Source organism: Pavona decussata, unplaced genomic scaffold (genome assembly GCF_977016875.1).
Source record: "Pavona decussata unplaced genomic scaffold, jaPavDecu1.1 SCAFFOLD_102, whole genome shotgun sequence".
NCBI classification, from domain to species: domain Eukaryota; kingdom Metazoa; phylum Cnidaria; class Anthozoa; order Scleractinia; family Agariciidae; genus Pavona; species Pavona decussata.
Genome location: NW_028145517.1, coordinates 383,025 through 409,174, shown reverse-complemented (window position 1 = coordinate 409,174; position 26,150 = coordinate 383,025). Strand labels below are relative to the sequence as shown.

General features: G+C 38.4%; 2 protein-coding genes across 4 annotated transcripts in view; both read right to left on the bottom strand.

The window, feature by feature from the left end:
* The window catches only part of LOC146471448 (uncharacterized), a 217,558-nt gene that overhangs the window by 6,658 nt on the left and 184,750 nt on the right, over window positions 1–26,150 (bottom strand). The window contains exons 1-5 of one of the 3 annotated variants that reach the window (XM_085119966.1): window positions 4,082–4,361; window positions 3,321–3,404; window positions 1,925–2,101; window positions 1,440–1,497; window positions 742–816 (exon numbers count right to left, since the gene is read on the bottom strand). In XM_085119966.1, the coding sequence (XP_084976092.1) occupies window positions 742–816; window positions 1,440–1,497; window positions 1,925–2,101; window positions 3,321–3,404; window positions 4,082–4,147 (460 nt within the window). In that variant the 5' untranslated portion in view covers window positions 4,148–4,361. Of the gene's footprint in view, window positions 1–741; window positions 817–1,439; window positions 1,498–1,924; window positions 2,102–3,320; window positions 3,423–4,081; window positions 4,363–26,150 lie in introns of those variants that run through there. The other 2 variants (XM_085119968.1, XM_085119967.1) reach the window with 2 other exon arrangements.
* On the bottom strand, window positions 7,071–26,140 carry LOC146471460 (lysosome membrane protein 2-like). Its single transcript, XM_085119945.1, has 13 exons — window positions 25,944–26,140; window positions 23,752–23,909; window positions 23,127–23,280; window positions 19,616–19,831; window positions 18,841–18,932; window positions 17,681–17,730; window positions 16,348–16,417; window positions 15,390–15,568; window positions 13,685–13,803; window positions 10,984–11,057; window positions 10,814–10,868; window positions 8,788–10,040; window positions 7,071–7,805 (listed from the first exon to the last, which is right to left on the bottom strand). Exons 1-12 carry the CDS (start codon window positions 26,079–26,081, stop codon window positions 9,759–9,761), a joined length of 1,587 nt encoding a protein of 528 aa, XP_084976071.1. The 5' UTR covers window positions 26,082–26,140; the 3' UTR covers window positions 7,071–7,805; window positions 8,788–9,758.

Genomic DNA, 26,150 nt, shown 5'->3' with positions numbered 1-26,150 from the left:
CTGATCAAAAAACTAAATCCAACATTGAACACGGATGGGGGCCTGGACCTACCACTGGTACGCTACACCATACCGTGGTCACGTGGTGGATAATCACGTGACCGATTTACAAGATAAAACGACTGAAGACGTTGAGATAACGTTGATACATTTTGTTCCAAAAAACTGTTTGCTCAATAAGTTAGTAATTTTTTATCATATTTATTGCCTGGTTAATTTCTGAAATTCCCTAATCTCGTACCCCGATCTCAGTCGTCGGTTCGGGAATGTCGAAATTCCCATCTTTTTTAATTCCCTTTCGTCTCGAATCATAAACCATTCATTTTGCGACGATAACAATCCATTTGTCTCGGAGTGCATAATTATTAACTATTCATGTTGGAAATGTGTCAGAATGAACTGCAAAGGAGTAGAGACAGTAGAAAAACCGATGATCGACGGTGTGGTTTGTCTTTCATTACTTTTCAGTTCACGCCACATGCAAACAAACGAGTAAAATACAATAAGGTATTCTCTGGCTTACACTGTAGGGAGCAAGTGAACATGGCCATATCTTATTTAGATTTTGAGGAAGGGGTGGGAGGGGGGTGTGGGTTGGGGAGTTGCTGTTTGGAGTACAAAGATTAAAAAACAATTTTTGTTTGTTTCTGCCTTCAGTTTCTCTTGCCCTTCTCCCTTTCAATGGCTGCAATCTTTATCATGCCTGAATGCCCTAAGTTAATATGTCTCCTTGTCTCTTACCACTTAATCTGAGGAAATCCTTGTACGGTAAGATTTTATGGCTGTCGACGTCAAGATAGCTTGGTTTCTTGGATTCTGGAATTGCAAACAAAAATACTTAAGATTACAGTGGCTTGTACTGCGCCAGTTTCTATCAGTCATAAAAATTCCGGTAATATTATCAACGCGAATAGATCCTATGTTTTTGAGTGCTATCTCTTCTTATACTTGTTGTTATAATCTCGTCTTATAATGTAACCACTTCTTGTTGTAGTTAATAACATGTAACAAAGATTTGCATTAAAAAAAAACCTATTCTGGTGGAATTGTCAGTGCAAATAGATCCTACATTTTTGACTGTGTAGCGCAAGGAAGTCCACAAGAGTGCCAGGGATATACAAATCACATGAAATCGAGAATGTGAACTTTCAATCTCAACCAAGTCAAATCCGAAGAATTTTCGATTTTTTTGAAAGCGCCGTAGTGTGGTCATCTATCAGTTTGTTAAGGATATAGATGAAACTGATAGACAGTGGTTGGTCGGCGCTATTAATTTGCTTGCATGAAACACGTTCGTGTGGCTGGGATTAAAAAACAAAATATTAATAGAGTTCATTGTCGACTGTTGAAAAGAAATTGTAAGCCCTTAAATTTCAGTACTGAATTCACAAAACGTTTCTTGTGTGTTGTTGTTGTTATTGTTGTTTTGGTTTCCTTACCAGCTTCGGTTTTACGCTTCTTCTTGGTGCAATCTTTAATCTTCTGTCGTTCCTCTTCCTGTAAAAAGGAAGAAAAAATAAAGATACATACACATTTAATAGTCCTAGCCGGTTGGAAGACTAGTATACAAGATACTGAGCAATTTACCTATGGTAAGTTTACAAAATAGGAAAGTAGCCAATTAAAAGGTGATAGATCAGCCCGTGGTGAGAACAAACGCAAGAGAAACGGGACGTTCTCTTCTCGGCGGATAAAGCAAAAGCCGGAAAAGACTAGTCATCGATGCGACTGAGGTACAACATCTCATTTCAATGGAATATTTCTAAATCTAAATTTACCTTTAAAAAATAGATTATAAACTAAGCGTGACAATCAGATTTAAGCTGGGCCGTCATGCACGAACCATCGCGCGATCGAACTCCCATCTCACAACCTACAGTAAGAGCTAAACAAAATTACCAATACACAGTCAACTGACTCACACCTCCAATTTTTGGTTCGCTGACTCCAACACGTCGTGCGCAGTCTTCTTGGCCAAAGCTTGCATTTCCTCCCGATCTTGTTTTTCTTTAGCCCTTATCGTAAAGATTATTTTTGCATTGTCGACTACATCTTTAACATATGCTGCTACAGATCTTCTCATCTCTTCAGTAACGTGTGCCTGATAAGAAAACATGATGTAAAACGTTAATTGATATAGATGGCTTAGGTATTCCTTGAGCGCAGCTTCTGATTACTTCGTAACTAATAGATGCAAATTCCTTCACATCATCATCATCATCATCATCATCATCATCATCATCATCATTATCATCATCGGTTTTGATGAAGCGCGGATTTCAAATATTTTCTTTTCCTCGGAGCCCAGTATAAAAGTTCAGATCGCTTCATTGAAGTACTCAAATGATCCACTGAAATTACGACTTTTTTTGCTCGGCGCACTTTCAGCAGCCGGATTTGAACGGATATGTAAAAAAAAAAATAACAGTGTTGCTGAATCTGAATGTAATGGGCTCCTGATGTCACGTTGCCTTTCTTAGTGATTGATTTTGAGATACTGAAAATAATGCAAAATCATGATCAATTTTGACTGTAGAAGGAAAACAAAACAATAAACCACAGAGTATTTGTAAAGTAATTAAAAAGCTTTCAGAACAAGTGATTTTCTGCATCACTTTTCCAAGTTTTGTTTTCGAGAGATTTTTTCCAACTTTCCTTCCTTAATTTGTCTTAAAATTATTTCTCTAAACAGTCATCTAGTTATTCATTTGATTTGGAAAAAAAAATAAAACAAAAATAAAATGGAGATCGCGCGAACATTAAAATAACTTACGTGTGTTTCTAAAACCTTCTCGTCACGTGACAATTAGAACTGCGCGTGCGTGCCTTTATGACACATGTTGTCATGGTGAGTAAATCTGGGACACGCCCTCTGATGTTTTGTAAAAGTTATTATACATGATGTTCAATAAAAAATAAATCAACTTTTGTTCGTTTTTGGACGAAAATGTATATTTTCCTTACAAGAGCCGCGCATTACGGTTTGGTTTAATTCACTCGGCTTGCTAATAATCACGCAAACGCACGAACATAAACCCGCATGATAGCGCGCCTGATTTGCAACTCGATAAAAACTCGTGCACATTAAATCTAAATACATAAAAAGCGCAACAAAAAATCTTATATATCTTATATCTGTGTTATTAATAACTTTAAATTGAAGCTATAAGTTACATAAGTTAGGTTACACCAGAAGCTACTGAATTACGCCGTATTTACTGTAAACCGTACAATTTGATTTTTAAAGTTGTTTTTGTTCATTCGGATACAATAAGAATTGTTTTCCTTACCGAAAGCGAGAAAAGTATCTTGTAACCTACCTTGATTTCGATTTCATTTTCATTAAGTCTTTCAAGCGAGGGGAAAGAGTTAAACTCTTTAAGGTCCATAGCTTGAGAACGAAACTGTGAAAAGCGAAAACTCAAGTTCGACAAGTGTTATGTCATAATCACAGAGTTACGTCATAATCACAGTGCAATTATCTAATTAGTGAAACATAATTACGTATGAGCTAGAACACGTCACAGTGGCAAAAACAAATTTCATTATTTATTATGAAATTCATTAATTTACATTTTTAGTAATAAATAGATTTAAAAGTCATTTTCTAACAGGGCGTGGTTTCTAGAAAGCACTTTCTTGACATCGAATGTATGCCTTCTGTATTCAAGACTGTGGGTGCGTTTCTTTGGGAGAATTCAAAAACGGATTTGTGATCTCAAATCATTCGGATCATGTGCATCAAAGGAACCGATGAATCCTTGTCCAGCGTGGATTCGTCGGTTCCTTTGATGCACCATGATCCGAATGACCTAAGATCACAAATCCGTTTTTGGATTCTCCCAAGGAAACGCACCCTGTATTGCTAGTGATTTAATAGTTGTTGCTGATCCAAAGGCTCTCATACGTTGTTTTGGAAAGTACTGATCTCACAAAGATTGCCTCAAAGCGATCGGTGAAATCTTCCCTGCTAAAAAGCGCCACTCAAAATTTAAACCAACGCCCAGTAAATAGGCTTGACCAGCAATGGCCGAAAAATGAACTGATAACAGAGATTCTAGCAGACCCTCCTACTACTGACCAGCAAGGACGCGCTCTGGGTTCTTTTCCTCCCCCCCCCCCTCCTAGTCCCTAACTTCAAGACCATTGAGCATGAGGACTTGTAGAGTGTATAACATGTTCCAAACAGTTTCCTTTGAATTCCGCAAAGTGGAAAATGACGTCATTTGTTCACAATCGCCATCTTGCATTTCTGTATATCTCCAATACCGTAGAACATCCTCCATATTGGTTCAAAATTTATCAAAACCAATAAGTAAGGATGAAGATTAGTGCAATATCAAAATCAAAATCTTTTTGCTACGAAAACATAAACATTATACAAAATTGTTGCATGTTTAGTCCGTGGGGTTCATTTACAGGGAACTCGCTCGCATAAGACATTGTAACGTCAAAATGCACCCATTGGATCCTCGGCTCTAAAGTCATTTATATAAACAAAGACAATGACAGTTCAATGATTTCAAACTTTTATTCAACACTTTTTTTAAGTATTTGGATAAACAATTCCTATACAAAATAACGCAACAGTGCTTTGTTGCATAATTACCCGGGCTGCCCTCAGGGCAGCCGGTGTCTAAATTTCGGTGGCGTTTCTTTTTCATCGTAGTCAAAAATGGGCATATTTTATTTATTTACTCGTTGAACGTGGATCAAAATCACTTCACTCCAAGAGGGGATATTTTTGTCTCCTTATTGTCTATAACAAAAACGGTCCAATCAGAATCCAATATCTTGGTGTATGTCAGGAGGGAGCGGACGGGAGTTTTCTTCTATTGTGACGTCACGCACTCGTGATCTCTGGGCTGGAACAGAGAAGGGTTCTTTAGCGGCCACATTGTTTTAATGTTTTAGATTCAAATGTGCAGTTTAAAGAAAGAAAATTAACCTTTTTGAAGCGGTAAATCGAAAGGATAAGTTCTAAGAAGTACTCGAACGTTTAAACGATGGAAAATGGACAGCTTGCGGCGAAAAAAGTTGGTATTGACTGGCCAGATTGCGTTTTGCAATGCGAAGAGGAAAGGTCCAGCTTAAGCTTAAAACATTACCTGCGCTGCAGACTTTGTCGAACTGATGTCTAAACGGTTACTGGAAATCCACTTCATGAAAAAATTAAAGGTTTGATTGTCAATTTCTACTTAAAGTTTTCGTGTTCATTTAGCAAAGCTTTTTGTCTATTTGTCTTTTTGTCTTCAACAATAATACTGTCTTTTGAGTCAGATATGTAATCTGCCCCGGGTCATGACGTTTTCCGAAAGCAATTTCGGCATGATCTCGAATAATGTAATGCAAAATATAGTAAATATAAATAGCCCTGAATAGCGCGTGAGTCAGATATGTATCGGCCCCTGTCATAACGTTTTCAGAAAGAAATTTCCGGTATGATCTCGAGTACCGTTACGCAATACTTCAATTGCGAAGGGAGGATAGCTTTAAAAGACTGCGAAGCATACAATGGAAATAAATCAGACACAGCATCACGCGTAAATGCCAGTATAGGCATCTTGTTTTCCTTTTTGACTCACAATTTATAAATGTTTCTAGCCATTAATGGCCAGTATAGAGCAACGATAGGATAAAGGAAAATTTAACATAAAGACGCCAGTATAATGCGAAAAAATTATCAGTCAGCCAATTTAATGATAAAAACTCTTTCAGGCAATAATATATTTTTCCCAGATGACGGCTGTAAGCAAGGGCGTACGTGTAAGTAAGTAAGTGAACTTTATTTAGACAGGGTGGCCCAATCAGCTACGGGGCTGTTATCCTGAGGGGCCCTGTATACACCTAAAATAATTATCATTATGGTATGAGAAAAAAAATTACAATATATATGACTCAAACACTTTTGGGTTAAAATATCACAGGATAGAAAAATAAAATAAAAACATTTGCACACTAAGAAAAAAAATCTATGCAGAATCGTGTTTCATCATTAGCCGCTTAAAAGCCTCCAAGGACGCTGCCCGTTTGCATGTTTCATGCGTATATGAAGGCTATGCTCCTGTGTTTCGGATGGGTTGCCGCTTATGGGAGGTGGTCGATTACGAGAGGTGGTCGCACATGAAGGTTTATTGTTTCTTAACAAAAGACTATTGTCAGTCCAATGATATACTTTGGTGAAGAAACAATACACTCTTTTTTTTTTTTAACAAGAATATTGTTTTCCCGGCCCGGGCTGAATATTCTTATTTTTCTGATTTTTCTGCCGATGTTAGGCAGAAAATATTCTTGTGAATATTCATAGATTATAGCGTATGACATTTCCGTTTTACAATAGAATGTATTGGGGTATCAATTACAGGATTAAATGGTAAACTAAGCCCCCCCCCCCCCCCCCCAAAAAAAAAAAAGTTCCGAGGCTGTCGGATTGCTCACGTAGATCCTCAGCCTTGGCGCTGTTCGAAGAGCAGAGACGATTATTTCGAAGTTAAGTGGGAGTTCCCCGAGATTCGGTTGAGGGGAGCAGCTTTAGATACGACCACGCCCGCTTCGTCTTACTGGCGCTGGCACTTAACTATAACTGCTTGTCTTGCCTAGTTCCTAGGCCCCTCTCTGTCTTTCATCTCTCATCCGTTTCCGGATTGCGTGGTCCGAGTGAAACGAATTGACCGTGACGGCCTGGGAGAAAGCCGTACAGGGACTAGATAACTGCTTGTCCAGAGGGTAACATTCTGGTCGTGTACCGCCAAAAGCATATTAGAAGCTACCGAAAAAAGTACCACATAAAATGCCAAAAGGGAACGCCACCTCCCCTTGGTCAGTCCTTTTGTAAAGCGCTAATGCTAAGGCGCTAGGCGTGATAGGGCACCAAGGAAGCCAAGTGTAGCGGTAAAGCTCGCCATCTTTTAGGTACAAACGACAAACTTTTAGAAATGGTCTGGTTTAAACGCAGCCCCTTCAATTTCAGTTGTAAGCAATTAGTAAAAATAAAAAAATAAATAAATAAATAAATAAATAAATGAATAAATAAATAAATAAATAAATAAATAAGAACCAAAAGCTAGAAATTAACAAACAAATGGGCTTTTTATTTATTTTAAAATTATTTATTTATTTACAGTTACGTAATTAGTTATAAAAAAAAAAGAACCAAAGTGGTCTTTTTGTTTGATTGCGTTAAGTTCGCCGTTTCTGTAGAAGTTGAACGAGATGAAATAATCGCGAAGTAGCACAAATGAAATAACGTTATATCTTCAGGTGAGATTTTCGTTGCCCTTGCCTTCGTCGCTGCTCAAAGCTCCCTATTAAACTTGTTCCAATATAGCATCGTCCCCAGTCATCTTTGTCGCGCCGTCAACGTGACGTCATTCGTTGAACTGACAGACAACCGCGGTTACTTCGATAACTCGGAAGCTGAACCACTGTTGAATATGCACGTTCTGTTTCGAGAATCCGTAAGATATTCGAGCTCGAGTTGCCCGCACGGGCGCTGGAAGGCGAGCGCTCGCCTTCCGGCGCCCGCGGCTTTGCCGCTCGCGCCCGCAACTCGCCCTTCGATTATCTTGCGTTCAAAAGAAAGATTGCTCGCAGTCTATGATTAAAGTTACCGTAAGATACATAATTTGTAGCTGCGGTTCCCTTAAGTAGGCGCTTGACATTATTCCGAATATCTTTCTAATTTACCAAAAGTCCTTTAGTTACTCGCAGTGGTTATTTTTTGTCCTCCATTAATCCAGAGCCTTGAGCATCTGATGTATCGCATCTCGCATGGAAGGAACATTTTTCAAGTGTAAACTTTGTTTCTGTGTGAAAAAGAAAATAAAATATACCACATCATTCGAGCGGGTTTCAATTTAAACCACAGCAATCACTTTGGCATAGCTTGTAACAAACGTAAACATCTCGGCGAATTAATCAAAACCCAAAACATGAAAGCAACGTTAACCAGTACCGAACGCGAAGAAACTTCCGTCAATTAGTTCTTTCACTAACTCTTTATACTCCGCTAGCTACTCTCTAAGTAAAAAGAAAGGTCTAAACGAAATACAAGGCAGCTTCAAGCTAGTAGACAAGGAGGCTTTCTGATTTTCTACTTTTTTGTTTCCAGTTTCACTCTGCTGTCGCCTATGAATGTGTGCAAAGTCAGCCATACTTGAACGTACATTTTACCTATCAAGTGCATAGCGGGGGAATGAGCCGGATTACGAATTAGTGAAAAAGAAAGTATTTTCTCCATCCTCATACCCTGGGGCTTCTAACCCCCACCCGTCCCTCCCCCCCCCCCCCCCCCGCCACTCCCGGTTAGGGAAAAAAAAACGGAAGAGCAAGGCAAATATCTTGAGAGCTTTAGACCTTACTTACGCCCCTACAAGTTGTAGGGATGAAATTGTAATCAAGAACACTCTCTCTGGAACGTTAAAATGGCGGATGTGCTTGCAAATTCGTAGTCGGTTTTATCTAGTGCTGGAAAAATATATAGAAGGAGATGAAGGTAAATACAAATGCGACGAAAAGGCCATTTCTGAGTTGCTTGTAGCCTGCGAACGAAGACGTATTTCCCGCTGTCGCTTCTCTCCGCCAAGAGAAGAAACAGCTGGAAATACGTCTGCGTTCGTAGGCTAGGTTGCTTGAACCTCATTACGAAGGCGAGGCTAAGTTCAACGCATTTCATGTATAAAGTAGTTCTGTTTGCAATTGAATGAAAACCATGTATGAAGCCTCGCTTTCATTATGAGGTTCGAAGTAACTCGGAAATGGCGGAGTACAATCTACGCCGTGACTTACTCCTCCTTTCCGTCACCAACGAGTGGTTTCCTTTCTTCATTATCCTCAGCCTGAAAAAGGACAAATATGAAGTAAATATTGTTAACTTTTGACCATTTATTTCCTACAGGAAAGAACAGAAAGCACAAATTTTGTAAGCTTTACATATCATGAATATCGAAAAACAAATGAAAAGACCAGTGGAGAGTACAGTCCCTCTCGTTCAAAGAGCGGATAACTCTATCCAGTTGAAAAGCCCTTAACTACCAACTAAAATGCACTGTCCCACATGAAAGGTGCTAGTCATCGTGGTTTGAAATGATAGATCAAAATAAATGGACGTTTGTCTCGCGATTGTGTGGCAAAGTTTTTTTGATCGCGACGCTTCGACCGCTATACAGTTGGTCTTCATCAGGCGATGTTGTCGACTGGGTGTAATAATGAGCTTTATTCACTCATCTTAAAATAAATATACAGCGGATGTACATATAGTTAGACTTAGATCTCATTCACGCCAACAAAACATGTTTAATTAAACCAGGTTTAAAAAAGTGGAAATTGGTAACAGAAAGCTGAACCATTGGCTTTGACATAGGATTCAAGTAAACTTTAACTTATGCTTTCATTTGTGCTAAATCTGTAGTAGACAAAAATCCAAAACTAAAGCAGTCAAAAACGTGTTTAAGCCATGGTGTGAATGGAGCATTAGTTAGAAATATACAGTTCAATCGTAAACAAAGGAGCCTTGCGGCCCGCGCCATAAAAGAATTTGGGTTCTAGACTTTGGTATTCCCACTGGGTCTGGTACCTATCATATGTTGTAGCTGTAGCTGGTATTTGAAATTTGATTTAGGTGGTTTTTATCATTTCCAATTCTTTCCAATACACGCTTTGTCGCTACTTTTCGTCTTTCCTTCAACATCGGAAGCGATGTTCTCGGGATGTCCTGCGTATCAATATAAGTAGCACCGTGGTTGGTGGTAGACTACATCTCATTTACTGGAAAGATTTATCCGCTCTTTGAACAACCACGCCCAGATGAACAGTTCAAAAACTGTAACAGTACTACACAAAGAAATAAATTTCATTCTTGCCTGTATAGTCATCTCAAAACGCTGTTTCCTCGATGTGGGGATGATTAGCAACACCACAGCCACAACAATGCACAGGCCACCCAGTGCTATCAGAAGGTACTCAGCTATATGTGTTAATGTGATGGCGCGGTATACCTTGTATCTGAACTCCGCTGCTTTCTCATCACTTATCACTGCACTCTGAAAGAAAAATAAAGTAAACGAAGGAACGGACATACCGATTATAAGAAGACGAGATGTTTTGAAGAGGGAAAAAAGAACAAATTCTCGTTCGTTGGAGATGTTAGGAGATCAAACAGGGAATTACAAAGGGGCTGGAGAGAAAATGGAAATTCCGAAGGGAAGGTGACTGCCGCGGGTATCTTTCGTTAAAAGCACAAAAACTCGAATCACTCACCTGGAGAGGTGAGAGGCTCTACCCCTGGGGAGGGGGCGAAGGTAATGTGCACCCTAGGTGTTATCCTCTCCTGAATTGCGGTTGGATGTTGAATGAAGCCGAATACGAAAAGTTGCATGTTGACAGATTGCAGTAGCCGAATCAAGACGACTACAGCCCGAAAAATTTGGTAAGTCAAAATGACTAATGTACGTTGTTGAAAATGAAAAGTCGAGTGCAAAATGCGTGTGGTTATGCCGGATGCGCAGTTTTGCAGGTTGAAAATAAAGTCGAATGTGGAACTGTACAATATAGTCTGAGATACAAGAAGTAGAATGAAAATATAAACCTCGAATTTTGGCAAGTGGGATGGAACTCCATACAAATACACCAAAGTATACGCTCCCACGGCGTCGTTGCTCTAAATCTCTCGCACGGGTGGACCGCATATTAAAGCACCGAATACATGGATAATCGCTTGTGTCAAGTCTGTTCATGGGGGAAAACGTATGCTCTGAAACCGGTGTGTATCACTCGATCATGCAACTGGATCTGTAGCGTCAACAAAACGACTTACCTCGTCTCCATACATAACAGGAAGGAAAACTTTTTTAAATTTGCCTTTTGTCTCACTGTGAATAAAGACATGCCGGTTAGCTTGGTGAAGGAAAACGAAATGGAGTCGAAATAAAGCACAGGGGCCAGTTGAACAGAACGTACACATACAGAAATTCTTACGTTACTTACTCTAAAATATCCACTGATTCCAAAGCCACATTGATTTGAACCCTTTTCGCAGCGCGCATGACAATGCCCGTGATCTGAGAGTGAGAAACGACCAGGTAAGCGAGTTGGACGCTGTGCATATTGTTGTCACGAGGCAAATTCTTTTTTAGCAGTTTTTGAAATCTTTACGACAACTTTCTGATAGTTTTCGCTCCAAATGGCAAATTACATTCAAGGCTGTGCTCTAACGGCGCCCGGTCGCCTGAGGCGACTAACATTTTGCCTCGGGCGACCGAAAATATTTTACCTGCTGATGTTGGTTTCTTGATTTACAGTCAAAAAAAAAAAAGAAAGAAAAAGTTGTTCAATCAGGCGCGCGTTAATATTCAGAGGTCGTTCCACGTGAATTGACGTGTACCATAATCATCGACTTTGATCGTGACAAGCTGCACAGTTTTTCGATTTTAACCGCTTTTTTAAATAGCATTATAATTTTTCCTTTAAATTCGGATGGCTCGTTGGTTAGTTTTTCAAAAGGAATTTGTTACTTCTGCTCTGACAGTCGTGAAGTACGGTAAAAGAAAATGTTGTTCAATCGGGCGCGCGTTGACGTTCAAAGGTCGTTCCACGTGAATTCACATATAGCATAATCCTTGACTTTGAACTTGACTAGCTGCACAGTTTTCGATTTTAACGGCTTTTCCAATAGCATTGAAAATTTTCCTTTAAATTGGGATGGCTCATCAGCTAGTTTTTCAAAAGAAGTGGTTACTTCTGCTCTGATAGGCGTAACCTACGGTCGGTGATTAATAAATCGCTGAAATAAACACGGGAGTCGCTCTTTTATGTTTATTTAATATTTTAGCAGGCTATTTACTGCCGTGTCTGCGAGGCTAAAACATAACGTAAGATTGTTTTTCCAGCAAAACGCGATGTATAAAAAAGAAAAGATACATTTATTTTTTGTGATGTTTTAGAAACGGGTATAAACTCAATAAGTCCCGCATTGTCCTTGCTGTCGTGACAAGTTATTACGTATCACGCACTAAAAATAAAATCAACCGAATCCACCAAAAGCTCATTTGTCTTGAACATTTCACCGGTAACATAGGAAAGAAAATACTTCTGTTCTGCTCTTAAACGATGACTTTCCAACAAGATGACTTATTCAAAAAAGATAATAGTTTTGGGACGGCCACGGGTTTCATTGCAGAAATTCATGGCAGCTTTCCCGGGAAAGCCGCCACGGGATCTCAGTCATTTGTCGCAAGCGAATTTTCTTTTCAACCTAAATGATTAGTGAAAAGAATAGTTTTCTTATTTTTGACCGAAACATTTTTATAAAAATTACCTAAACAGACCTTAAAGTAATCTTACTTTTCCATTAAAAAACATGAAAAATTCGGCGGCTTTGCCCTTGTTTCTCATGGCGTGAAAACTTTGATGGGTTTCATATGACAACATGCGGGGGTTTTTCCGCACGCTTTAGATAAAAATTTGCGAATTCGCTGATCATCAGAGCAGTATAGCGGCAATGTTTTGTTGAAGAAAAGATGGATGAAGATCTTGCTGCCTTGTTTAAACTCTTGGACTCCCACATAAAGGGGAATAGTGACTCTGAAGACGATCAGCTTAAACGCTTTTTGTGTACCCTGGAAAAAAAGTACGAAAAGCAAAAGGAATTTATTCGCAACCTGGGATGCAATGCCCACGTGGGCCTTAAGATGATTTACATCGTTGACAGTATTGATCTACCGTAGATTGTAATTTATAATTCAAATTTAAACTCTGTCTAAAGAATTTCTAAAGAATAAAGTATACAGAGTTAAAACGAAATAGTGTTTTGCAAAGCTTACATAATGCTTTGAATTGAACTTCAATGAGATAGTTTTAGGTTTATCAGATTATGTTTGGTATATGTGTACTATTCATTTTTTTTTAAAAAATAGTTTTGCACTGTTTCTGTAAGTGTGAATTAAATAATATTTGACTATAAGTGATGATAGGTTTTCAGGAGGTAAAAGGATAAAGCGCTTGGGAGCCCGAAGGGCTCCCTGAAATTTTCCTTAGAGCACAGCCTTGACATTACAGTAACTCAAAGGGGGTGGAGGTTGTCAATTCTCGGAAGCGAACAAACAGGGCACCCAACGAGAGCATTCATGAAAAATACTAAACACGTGGTGTTCTGTGTTCCCAGAACGTTTTGTGTCCTTTTAAGGCATATTTGTATGAGCTAATACGGTTTAATCTATTCGGATACTTTAACCGAAAATTTAAGCTGCTGAAAACTTAAGGGAATGGAATTTTATTACCCGAATTTACTGGAGTGCTGTTCTTGGCTTTACGAAGATCCTAACTGACTTTTTTTTTCGGATTTTTAACGACATTATTACCCCTTCCAAGGAACAATTGCCTAAAACGCCTCTAGAGGCGCTAGTTTGTATCCTGTTGACTGTTTCGATGGCTCTGTTAGCCTGGCGCAAACTGTGGCTAGTAGCCTGCATAGCTATTGAAGTGACAAGTCGAAAGGAACGTCTACAAGATAACAGCTGATTTAAAAGTAAGAAGCGGCAGCAAAACGCCACTCAAGGTGGAAATTTACTATTTCGTGGAAACATTGACAAATATCCCAGGATACTGCTGACATGCAAATACATGATTTGTGCGTGAATATGAAATCTGGCATATAAATACATCATAAATTCATCTCGGCTTTTCTTACCGGCTCGATGTCAATGAAAGACTCGTGAACATTTTTCGTTGGGTTAAGCCCATTGACGTCTTTCACCAAAGACTTGTTTCCTTGGTAGAAATGTGGAGGAGAGACTGCAATTGGAGGATCTGAAAAATAAGAAGATTTACTCCTAGGTCAAAGAAATAGTTATGTGAAATTTGCACCATGCCTACTGATTACAACCAAAATTGAATACACCCCAAATTATGATGAATAGCACATTCAAAATGAATGTTCTCTCGGGATGCGGAAAGCACCCAGGTGGGTAAAATTTCAGATTTCAGATTTTTTTTTTTTATTTATGCACTATTTCAATAGTTTACTACAAAAGGAAATTACGATATATCACAAAAGTAACAAAAGACAACATTAAATTACATACACCATCAAAGGTAACATGTGCGCAGTGACCAAAGGAGCTTAAGCTTTCGAGTTGGTCACTGTCACGTGCAGCTAAGTAGCGTATAATGTGCAACTAACTAAGTAGCACAAAACAAAAGACAAGGGACCGCATAAACCCAAATATCCTTGCATTATAGGCATGTTCTACCCAGAACACCGTAAAAGCAGCAGACCTGCACCTCTCAAAAGCTCTATGTTCACTGGACCCTCATAACATGCAGCTGAATTGTTTTTCTGGGCTGAGAACATTGTTCTGTTGTTCGTTCGTTTGTCCTCTCGACCAACCATGCATGACGCTGCAAACGGTGCAGGTCGCCCCTGAAAAAGTACCTTAAGATGCCGTGCGAATACAGGCCTTTACCTCTACCCCCAATCTCCAATGCAGGCCCCTTAGATGCTAAAATCCTTCCGATAATAGAGCGGTTCTCGATTGAGCGCTGTAAAACCAAAATCAAAGTTTTTACTCTGGCCAATCACAACAGACGAGCGCTGTAAAACCAAAATCAAAGTTTTTACTCTGGCCAATCACAACAGACGTAAACAACACATTTCACTGGCCAGTCATAATTCGAAGCAAACAACCACAACAACAACAAGAGGCTTTATTGAGACAATAACAAAGAGGAAAATAACGCAAATGCACGTAACCGACGTCAAGTGCGGGAAAATTCGTGCTACGAAGTCACGATTGGTTTTCGTTTGGCTTCCCATTGGTTGAGAAAATGGCGCGAAATTCGCCAACCAATCACAGAGCGCAGTAAAGCAAAACCAGATCAAGCACGACATTACTTTGGACAGTCAATTAAAAACTGCTCTTAACCCTCTCGAATATAATCATGGACTGTTTGGGTTCGCTGTCTTACTCTCCTAGCTGTCTTTCAAGAGAGCCCAAACAATTTTGAATTGCAAAACTCTCTCAAAGAATAGCCCTGAACGAATGTAATTCCAGGGCTCAAATTCCCAAAGGACTTTTTACAGGCTTAGGAAGGCTTAGGCCCCATTCACACTAAATGCGTTTTCGTTTGAAAGTGTGGATAGGTGAAAACGATACGAGAACGCGTGTGAAATAAAATAGTTTGCTTCGTTTTCGCCAAGATGAAAACGGACACTTTTAAAAACGCATCAGTGCGGATGAAGCCTTATTTTCGCTGGGGGAGGGCCTATTATCTAGGAGGCGCTTCTGGATTTCAAAATGGCTTGGGTTTGCAATGTCACAGGTCTTTTAGTAGAACAAGTGTGGCCTATTGAAATCCGTTTTTTATGAAGAAGAAAGAGGCAGGTTTTCGCTTACTTTGCGGCTGGCAGAGACTGACATTGAGCAAGCCAGTTGGTAAACAATGGGGAGGGACACAGAATCCTTTGTTGGGTTCATAAATGTCACCACTAAGGTAAAGTTGATCTGGAGCAATGAAGCGATACAGTTTGATGTCCTTAAGAGTCACTGTGGATTCATAGTCGAAATAGACAGATCTGTGGAAAGAAAAATACGTAAATGCACACACAAGTATTTAGGCATGCGTTGAGTTCTAAGCCCGTTTGTTCTACAAAGGCAGTACTACATCGATAGCATCGATGCCTCTAAAACAAACAAATATCACATGACAACAATAGGCCATTTCCGAGTAGTGAAAGTTAGTTTCGTTGGCATATGAACAAAAACTAATTTTCATAGTTAAACCTGCGCACGGGGTCTAGCTTTCATGATGAGGCTCTAAGCAAATCGGATATGGGCTGGTCTACAATAAGAGAGTCGCACATTTTGCTTCCCTCTTTTGTCACGTTCTTGGTGTAACCAAAACAACAGTGGATGTCCAGAAAGGGGTGCTGTGTTGACCGAGACAAAGCCAAAAACCTTAAATCGGGCTCGCCCCGGGTTGATAATTCTGGGTTTTGATGCCCACACGAAACTACACAACTTCATTTGGAAACGGAAAACGGCGGTTGGCAAAGGTAGTATGATCCTTGTTACGAGGTAATTTTTGTCTTTGTAGTTTGTCGTAAAGTGATCCAAGCGTCTTCAATGTTTTACTGTACAGTATTACTGTACCACAGTTATCAGAAGCTGGGATGCAGAGCATCTCTATGACACGCTTTAACTTGGCGCATCTTCAATTTAAGCCATCTTTAAGTCCACCCAAATACCCTTATGAAGTTTTGTAACCCTGAGAAGTACAGATTGCATAAACTACAGACGTTTCTTGAGTGTTCCAATCCTTCACTGAATTCTAGTGAGAAAAAGACAGACATACCTGCAAATTTCAGGGGAAAAGGAATATAATGTGTGTTCTTTTGAAACTCCTGGAGAAAACTGAGTGCCATCTACAAAAGAAAAAAAAAATAACAGGCAAAATTAGCCTGTGCACAGCCGCCCCCTCCCCTCAGGAAAAATCAGGGAGGAGAGGGGGCGGCTGTACACAAGCTAACCAAAATTACCTAGCACGTAAATGTTATTAATATCTGTTAAATACATGTACGCATTTTTTCATGACAATATCCGAGGGAATTTGAGTGGAATTTTGAAATGCATGTTGGCATTTAAATTTTGCTATAAATTATACTGATTGTATGCTCTGTCTAGCTAATTACAATCGATCAATAGCGCTGATTGAGCTCCATTTGACAAAGAAAATAAGTGTAAAAACTAATGATCAAATCATAGTTACTTGAGAGACTGGTTATGAAACCTTGCCATGAAAACAATGGTGCTGCAGTTTATGTTGGAAGAGCCGCGACCCAGCACAATCTTTTGTTTTAATGTTCACACCACAGTTGAATATCTTAACAAAAACATTTCGATTGGTCAGTTGCCCCAACACATTCCAAATTCTATTGTTGTTTGTGCAGGGTCAAGGCCAAAAAGGCAGGCAAAAGATATAACAAAGAATTTTGTCAGGTTTCACAACCATTACCTTCAATTAACTATGATCAAATCGAGCAACATTTCAGAGTCGTCATGACACCATTTTCAAGTTTAAAATAATTAAAATGAGTGTGCAGATAAAAATTGGCCCAATTTATAAAAATCTGTCACATCGCTACATTCAAAAATGGATGCCTACATGTACAAGATACATTAATCAGATCTAAGATACATTGTACAGAATCCAGAAAATTTTTTGACATTAATCACACTAATCAGTTAAAGGGGAAATATCACGCAAATTTGCTGTCATTTCAAAACCCAAAAATGTTTATCTGTCAGCAGAAACAACAAAATATTTGTCAAGTTTGTTATAAATTATCACCCTAGTGCAATAAAACTGTCGATGAGTGCCTCTGGCCAGAGACAGAGTAGGCCGGTATGGATCGAAACTTGAAAAATGTTAGGCTAATGTTTTTCAAGCTTTCACATTTTTGTTTCCAAAATGCGCTAGACCAGATCTCGAGTTGTTCCTTTCAAGAATTGAGTTGATTTCTTTCCTCTCGTCGTTCTAGAATTATTTTTTTAGGAAAGTGAAGGTCTTATTTCATCATTTTTTAACAAAAGATATCAAAAACCCCATGATACTTCCCCTTTAATGGTGGCTGGGTTCTGGGGGACTGGAAGATTACTTTTAATAATTAAAGAGTGCTTGTACATACCTGTCCCATTAATCATGTTTGCGTATTTATCGCTCCACCAACTTAAATTGCTGCAAAATAATTCTCAAAAGTACTGTTACAATGAATCTAGGATAGACTTAACGCGAAGTCATTACGAGCTTAGTGAACCCCAACGACTGACATTTAACCAAGTTTCTGTAGCATAAAGCAAATACTGTACAGAAGACTGAAAACACTTGACTATCAATTTCCTGTTTTTGGAAGGCATTTCTGATGATCAGTACATAATTATTCACCGTGGTATTTAATTAATATAGGTTTAGTTGCCACCTTTGGTGGAGAAAATTGCACTGATAGTAATAATTATTATCAGTGCAATTTTCTCTTCAAAGGTGACCATAGTGGCTGTCAGGACTGGTAATAAATGACTCCCAAAAGTAACACTTGACCACCAAAAGAAATTATCTCATTTAATGGTTCTTAAAACATTTTCAAAAGAACAAGCCACAAAAGCCATGAACCCCCAACTGAAGGTAATCTGAACTATTAATCACCATGTTCTACTGACAGTACTATTGGTAATCAAGAGGGAAAAAAAGAAAAAGGAAAAGAAGATTTGATTTATATATTTGGGATACCACAAAGAAACTACCTGGGAAAATAGGGAATAATATTATCTTTCTTTACTGAAGTTACAGTGCAACGAACTTAACCGGGACAACCCAACATTGATCAGCCAATCACAGGTCATGTTTACAACAAAGGAGTTTGGCTTTGGTAGTTTGTAAACCAATCAAAAACGAGAACATTTCTACTGTAAGTGTAGGTTTTTTCAGTGTCCCCGGTTGAGTTCATTGCACTGTAATACTTGGTTATTCAAAGTACATGTACACCTGTAAGGTTTCTTTGTTCTCACATTTGGCATGGCTTACATGTACAGCTGTAATAAAATTAAGCTTAATGACTACATGGCCCAATTTGTAGTTTAAACATTTCATACATAGTATCCTTTTAAAAAAAAGATCACCTGAAAGAATACTGTTGGTGACAAAGTGTTTCTATAGTTCATAAAATTTATATGGGTTGGCAAATTTCTTTCAGCACTTTCAAATCTTGCAAAACAGCTACTTTTGTGGTAAAATGACATTTATAAACACATGTGTGGAACAATAATTCCTGTTGCATGTCTAACTACTTACGGTGCTCGTCTCCACATAGTAAATTGATCCAGTTTTTCTATGTCCCTTTGTCCAGAATTAACAGCACTGATACCGTAATAGGTATTATTATACTAAAATTAAAAGAGATTATGAGTCCAGAGAAGATGCAAGAGGGAAACTATCACACATTAGTGTCAGTTTGATGTCAGTTAAGAAGAAAATTAAGGATTATACATGTACATTAAACAAATACAATGTCATTAAAGATGTTTACAAGAGAATGATAATTATTATGCTAAATGAATCAAGGAAAAGAAACAGTCCAGAATGATATTTCAGACACGGCCATTTGACAGTAGAGCTGATGGCTGCACGGACCAATACAATATGAACATGAAACTTTATCCTTAGCCATCCGCCCATTTAATTAAATAATAATTAAAACTATAAAGGTGAGCCCAAAGAACTGCACCTCACAAATCTAAGATTTAGAGTACAAGGATGCAGGATTTAACAAAGCAATATTTCATTGTTTATTGGAATGTGAAGGCATCAAGGGACCTACATGTATAATAATATTGTTCTAACATAATAATAAATTCTAATTTCAAATCACCAGACGAGTGTAGTTTTTGTAGCCTTTTCTGTTTGTAATCATTGCCTGATGATGTTTTATTAAAATAAACAATTTGAGAGATTGCTCTAAATCTTAAATTTGTGAGATGCAGTTCTTTGGGCTCATGACTTTATGCAGTGCTTTGTTATGAAGAGTTCTTAGAGTGATAAGACTTAAGACAGTTCTACATGTACCAACCTGCAACTGCACAAAGGCTGACAGCCCTTGGGGGACTGGACAACCAGGTATCTTTATTGATAAATGCTCAAGAAATGGATCTTTATATCCCCAGAGAATTTCATGCACTTTCTTCCATTGAAACAATTTAACCACAGATGCTGCAACCTGCACAAGCCCCGTGCAAAAAGGGTGATGCTTTTTGTAGTTAGTATTTTTCAACCATAATGCAACAGTCTGCAAATGAGAAAGAAAAGGAAGAAAATGAATCAAACACTCCATGTAATGATTTGAAAGAAAAGTAAAAACTTGCAAAAAAATCCCTTATGTTTTAGTGTCATCAATACACCAATGTCAAGGTAATTAAAATAACTAATCTTGAGTGCTAAAATCCATTTGCCAGAATTGGCCACCATTGCATAATGATTCACATTATAACCTTAGGAAACAGCACATTTTAAAATGCCATGGCTTCATACTGATAGAACTAAGATTACATTTAATAAATTTATCTTGAAATTTAGCTAAACTTTATCTGGGCTGTGGTTTCTAGTTTTAAGTTTTAGTTTGATACACGCATCTTTGATGAGACATATTTACATTTTTCTATTATTTCTGAAATTAGGTTTAATTTTTAATATTTGTAAATATTAATACGTTATTCAGCCCTTGGGCTGTGAGGTGATTTTAAATAAAACTATCTTTAGTTACTATCTATAAATGGCCATCAACTTGCAGGGATGATGCTGTAAAATCTTGAACAACAATCGCTCCAAAAAGTGGTACAATGCATGCTATATTGGAGAAATTTGAAGGGTGTGAGGACAAAACTTATCCTTCAAATTGGAACATTTTGATTACAAACTGGCCGGTCTCACAAATGGAAACTGTCCTAAGTGTTCTGTGTTCTGGGAGTTTGATATAGCAAAGTGACGACACCAAAACATCAAGTTAAGTAAAATTTAAATAAAAGTACATGTGTAACTACAGCTGTTAGTCAATGTCCTGCGAGTCTGACAATGTTAGCCTGCAAGCAAGCTCTCTTGGGGGTGGGGGGCGGGAGGGGGAAAGAGGAGAGAGCTTGCAACGATGTCTCAGGAATTTTCATTTCTGCATTGAATTTTTCAACGCAAAATGCTGATTGGTGGATATTGAATTTGGTGCTTACGTCATTGCTCTTCGCGTGCGTTGTGTTGACAACACAAAAATGGTGGCGGAGTTTTTATTTGTGAAGGTTGCGAGAATTTCTCTAAATAACTTAGGTTTTCTCTGGAATTAAAACCCGAGCAAAGTCAAGCTGCCAATGCTTTTCTTCAAAGTAGCGATGTTTTTGCAGTTTTACCTACGAGATTTGGGACAAGTTTGATATTTCAACCTTTTGCATCAAACAATGTTAGTTGTTTGCCCATTGCAAAGTATCATTATCGATTACTTGATCGCAGAAGCAAGAAGAATGGGGATGCCCGCCGCTTCGATTGCCGATATTTCAGATGGAGAGTCAAGGTCGGCCAAATTTAAGCTTTTTGTTTGGTGTTTGGCTCAGCCGATAAAAAATATGAACATCTTTCAGCTTACGCCACAAATTAAAGCTTTCTGAATACATTGACTCAATTCCGAGTGCTTCGGTATGGCGTTAACAGCGGACTGCCAGTTTTTTAGGGCAACGTTCTTTAGAAGCGCAATGATTTCCTTTTGATCTGGCACTCTCACGTCTGCTTGGTTACTCGTTCACAACATCACAAATTTCACACGAGTTGAGTGTTCAAATGAAACCACATTGTCGATATTGAGAATTGTGTCCTTGTCCTCGGAGACCCAGCTGCAAAATTGAGATCCTTCCGATTTCCTTGCACTGCTTCTTTTTCCCTGGCCGGACCGTGTCAAGTTTTCGACATTTTTTTATGTCCAGTAGTTTTGTGGCGTTGACACTGCAGTGCAGTTGGCAAGATTCGCTTGACCCTTGGGACGACATTTGTGACCTCGACCTTTTGGTCAATCGGGTTTTAGTGTGCTCACAATTAAGTAAAATCCTTCACTAAATTTTCTGATTTTTGTGGCACTCGGTAGGCATACTCGATCAGAGAAAGTATAGTTTTTGTCAGCAAGGATTCCCGTCTTTCGAGGTGTATCTGATAACATTGTACCTTTCACATGTTTGCTTACGTTTGCTATTGTTTCTGGTTTGCGCTGATTGGCCAAATTCTGACAGCTAGGACAGCAGGGAGCCGCGAAGAGTATTGGGGGCGGCATTCAAATTCCTGAGACATCGTTGCAAGCTCTCTCCTCTTTCCCCCTCCCGCCCCCCACCCCCAAGAGAGCTTGCTCGCAGGCTAGACAATGTAGGTTTCAAAATGACACTAAAATATTTTTATACTGTTAGGTTTTACGTGTACTTGTCTTCGCATTAATTAATTACTATATTGATACTGTAGATAATTCTGTATACATGTAACAATGTAAAAACCAAAAGTTTTTTCCGACAGAAAAAACTCTTGTTGTCCTAGAATTATTTTGTAGCTAAGTTGAGTTATCACATGCACAAATACTGCACATGTATGTTACATCATTCAACTATTAATAGAAAAAATCTGAAACTGAACTAGAGATATTAAATTTAAAAAAAATAATATTATAATATTTATTATATACTTTCAATGCTTAACCTTAGGCATGAGTGCCCAGCCAAATATGTTACATGTTTCTTTAATGATGGGTAGCAGGAGCTTTCTTTCATCTATCAGCACTGATATTATAACAATATTATTCTGTTTTCTGGATCAGATAATTTTAATTAAACTGGTATCCACTTCCTTTATTCCTAAAGAAAAAAAAAGCTCAGATTCACTGCATTCTATCTTATGTATGTCACTTCAATCCTACAGAAAACACTGCCTCAATGTTTTATCCGTTGCTTTGTGCTTCATTTGCAATATTAAAACCTGTGATTATTCCAGGGCAACGTGATGTATTTTTAATCATGGAAATAGGACTAAGTACTGAACAGAAGATTACATGTATTTTGAAACAACTGGTGAAACTGCGGTTGAGAATACTATTGTACATAATACATGCAGTTATTATAAGTTGAAATTACGATTGATGTGTTGCTATTGGATCTCTCACTATTGCAATATTCAGGGCTGTCAACTCTCCCGGATAATCCGGGAGTCTCCAGATTTTGAAACGTATCTCCCGGTCTCCAGATTTATGTCTGTAATCTCCAGATTTTGAGCTGTATCTTCTGGTTTCCAGATTTATGTTTGTAATCTCCCGGATAATTGACTAAATTTTCTATTTCTCATAGACTCGACTTTCGGACAAGAAAAGTTTCTGGTACTGTTTAATCCCCCCCACCCCTCCCACTGAACCCGTGAATTTGGCCTTGATGCAATGTCTCTGTAAGGCGCTTTTTTATTGCTGGCCGTGGAAGTCATATTCTCCATAATTTATTTCAAGACGTGAGAGATTGACAGCCCTGAATTCTGTAAATTGATAATTCAGTGCTCAGTATTGTTTTCACTTTACCACTTACCAGCAGTGGAATGTTGACAGAAACAAAGGAGTCATTTCTGTCATCGCAGCCAGCGCAAGAAGTCTCTGGATCAAAAATGTATGTTCTGTTCGGCATGAATGTTATGATGCTTTTATCACTGGTCCAGTTGAGGACCTCGTTTGATCTTATTTCTCTGAAAAAAAAAAAGTTTAATCTACCATTAACACCAACATTTAACAAGGTGCATCCAAAGTTTAGAATCTCATAAACGAGGCAACGAAGTTCAAACACACGCCTAAAAATGGCATGTCACAATAGTTTCACATCCTGCTGTATACATGTATAATTATTTTACCTTTTTGTTCTTTGCTACCACTGTGTCCCAGACTGGCATTGCCTCGAAGTGAACTTTGCCTTAATAATTCCAAAGGCATGGGGGGAAGGGGTTTGAAGGGGGCTAGAACAGTTTGGACTTCTGAGGGCAAGGGGGGGTTGAGCAGTTTTTGAATTTCCGAAGGCAAGCAAGGGATGGGGGGGGGTCTACATGTAGATGAAGATGGCGCTCATGATACATGTAGGGTATGAATATGTTCCGGAATTACCCATTGCAGTTACCCACATTATATAAGAATCTTTCATGTGAAGGTTGCTTTTTATTCCATACCTGTATGAATAAGGTCCCATCTGTGTCACATTTGGAGTTGCTCCATCCATAACTTCATGCGGATTTGTCAAGTTAAATACAAAATACTTCATGTAAATAGGAGTGGATGCTTTTGTCCATTCATCATAAACTAAACTGCCAGGTTTTAATTCAACATTCTGAAAAAAAAAAAAGGACTTAAAATTAATCAAAGGGGACCTTGGCCTCTTGCCTCTGAGCATTTGCCTTTTTTTTATTATTTTTTAATCATTTGTATGTACACTGTAGCCAAATTCTTCACTATGTTGGCAGTTTACATGGTCAAATGCCCAATCTCATAGTGCTTCAAATTGCATAAATTCTCCACCCCCATGTGAACATCTCTCCCACGGCCTCAAATCCAAGAAAAATCCAAGTGCAAATGAATTGGTTCCACACAATCCCAGCCCTGTGACAGGTGACAACCAGCATTTTCTCCTCCTACAGCCACAGTAAAATATGGCAACAGTCCTGGTACAATATTATTTCACCACAACAAACAACTGATGAAAACCAACCTTGTGTGCAAACTGAGCATTGCCAGGGTACCAGACCATCAGTTATCGCCAAAAATTTTGCATGCACCCTGGGAGAATCCCCAGGCCAAATCTATGTACACACGAATTGATGGGTTATTGTGGTTTATCTTCAAACCTGCTTCCCTTTAAGATTGATTACCAGCTGCTGTTCCGGAAATGATTCACCCTGAAAGACCACATGTTCCACCTCACTAAAAATTTTGTACTGTACTTTTCAAACAAGAAAACATCAATTTGCATCGATGTAGATTTGGCCCGAGGACTCTGGGGGTGCATGCAAAATTGCTGTCCGTCTCGCAGTGCGAAGCCTTGTTGTTCTCTTTGGTGGAAGGTCACCAAAGAAGTATGGTAAGATAATTTTATTGCGAGAATCATTTTATTTCAATATATGTCTTTCTACCAAATTATTTATATTTTCACCATAACCATTATTATGCAATTCAAACTCTTGTTCACAACACTGCCGATATTTGGGTAGCATTCTCTTATATTGTACATATTGAGCTTGGGCTGGCATATACTGATGTATGAGACTGCTGACCATTGTTTTATCAATAGTCAAATGCCCGACTGGGCGGGCCTCATTTCTTATCAAATTTAAATATATGGAGCTACATGTAAACCTCACGTCAAATGCCTGGGGTACGCCCGGAGTGAGAGGAGGGGAGATGAGTGCTCTTGGATTTGTCTATGCAAAATCACGTACCTTGTACATTCTAGTAGAGTTTCTTGTCATAAAAATAACTATATAGAGTAATTTCCCTTAACAGCCCCAAACATTAATTTCAAGAATATTTATCTATTTTCCAAAACCAGCGAGTGTATAATTAGTCGCAGAATGTATACATAATCAATGATCAATGACATCAATAAGTAATCGGTGGGTAATCAATGAGTAATCAACTGAATTTCATTATTGGCAATGATCAATGGGTAATCAATGACTAATCGATAAACAAAAATTTTGTTGCCTATCTATTACTCATCAAAGTCATTGATTATCCATTGATGCTATTCACTACTCATCGATTACCTACGTGTATATTAATTACCTACATGTGTCAATAACTCATTGACTACACATATGTGTATACATTTATTATGCTGCTAATATTTTAAAAAGGTGATAGGCCAAACACGACTCCTGTTGGTCGCTAAATGAACCTTAGACCTCAATAGCTCGCTACTGAAGTAAATGAGTCTGATGCTTCACATAAAGTTTGCATTGTGACATCTTCCTTGAAGAAGTTGTTTTTATTTCTTTATTTTTGATTTGGTACGAGACTATATCATGTAATCAATGTCATCAATGACTAATAACTAATTGATGACTGAAAATTTTGTGGCCTATCGATTATTCATTGATTGTAAACTCATTGATCATTGGCAATAATCAATGACTGGCATGATTATTATCAACTGATTAACCATGGATTACCTATTGATTTAACCTTGGATTACCTATTGATTACTCATGAATTGATTTCATTGATGTCATGTTAGTAATGTCTGATATGTAAGGGGCTGTGCGGAAATCTTGCCCTTATACAAACAGCATCTTCCGGATTCATTGAACGCAAATTGTGATTGCCAAATTAAATATTTCTGCAGCCTGTAGTTTCAAAGTGATCTTACCTGGTCGACTTTGTCTTTGACTAGTTTAGAAAACACGCCACCAACACTTAACACTAAACCGAGAGTAAGAAGAACTACTCCACAAAGAGCAAAGCCAATGATCAAAGCTCTTCTACTACAGCAAACGCAAGACCCCATGGAAAGGATATTATCGTACCGGAATTTGATGTGTTGCTGAAAGATTGTATGATCGAGAGTGTGCAGAAA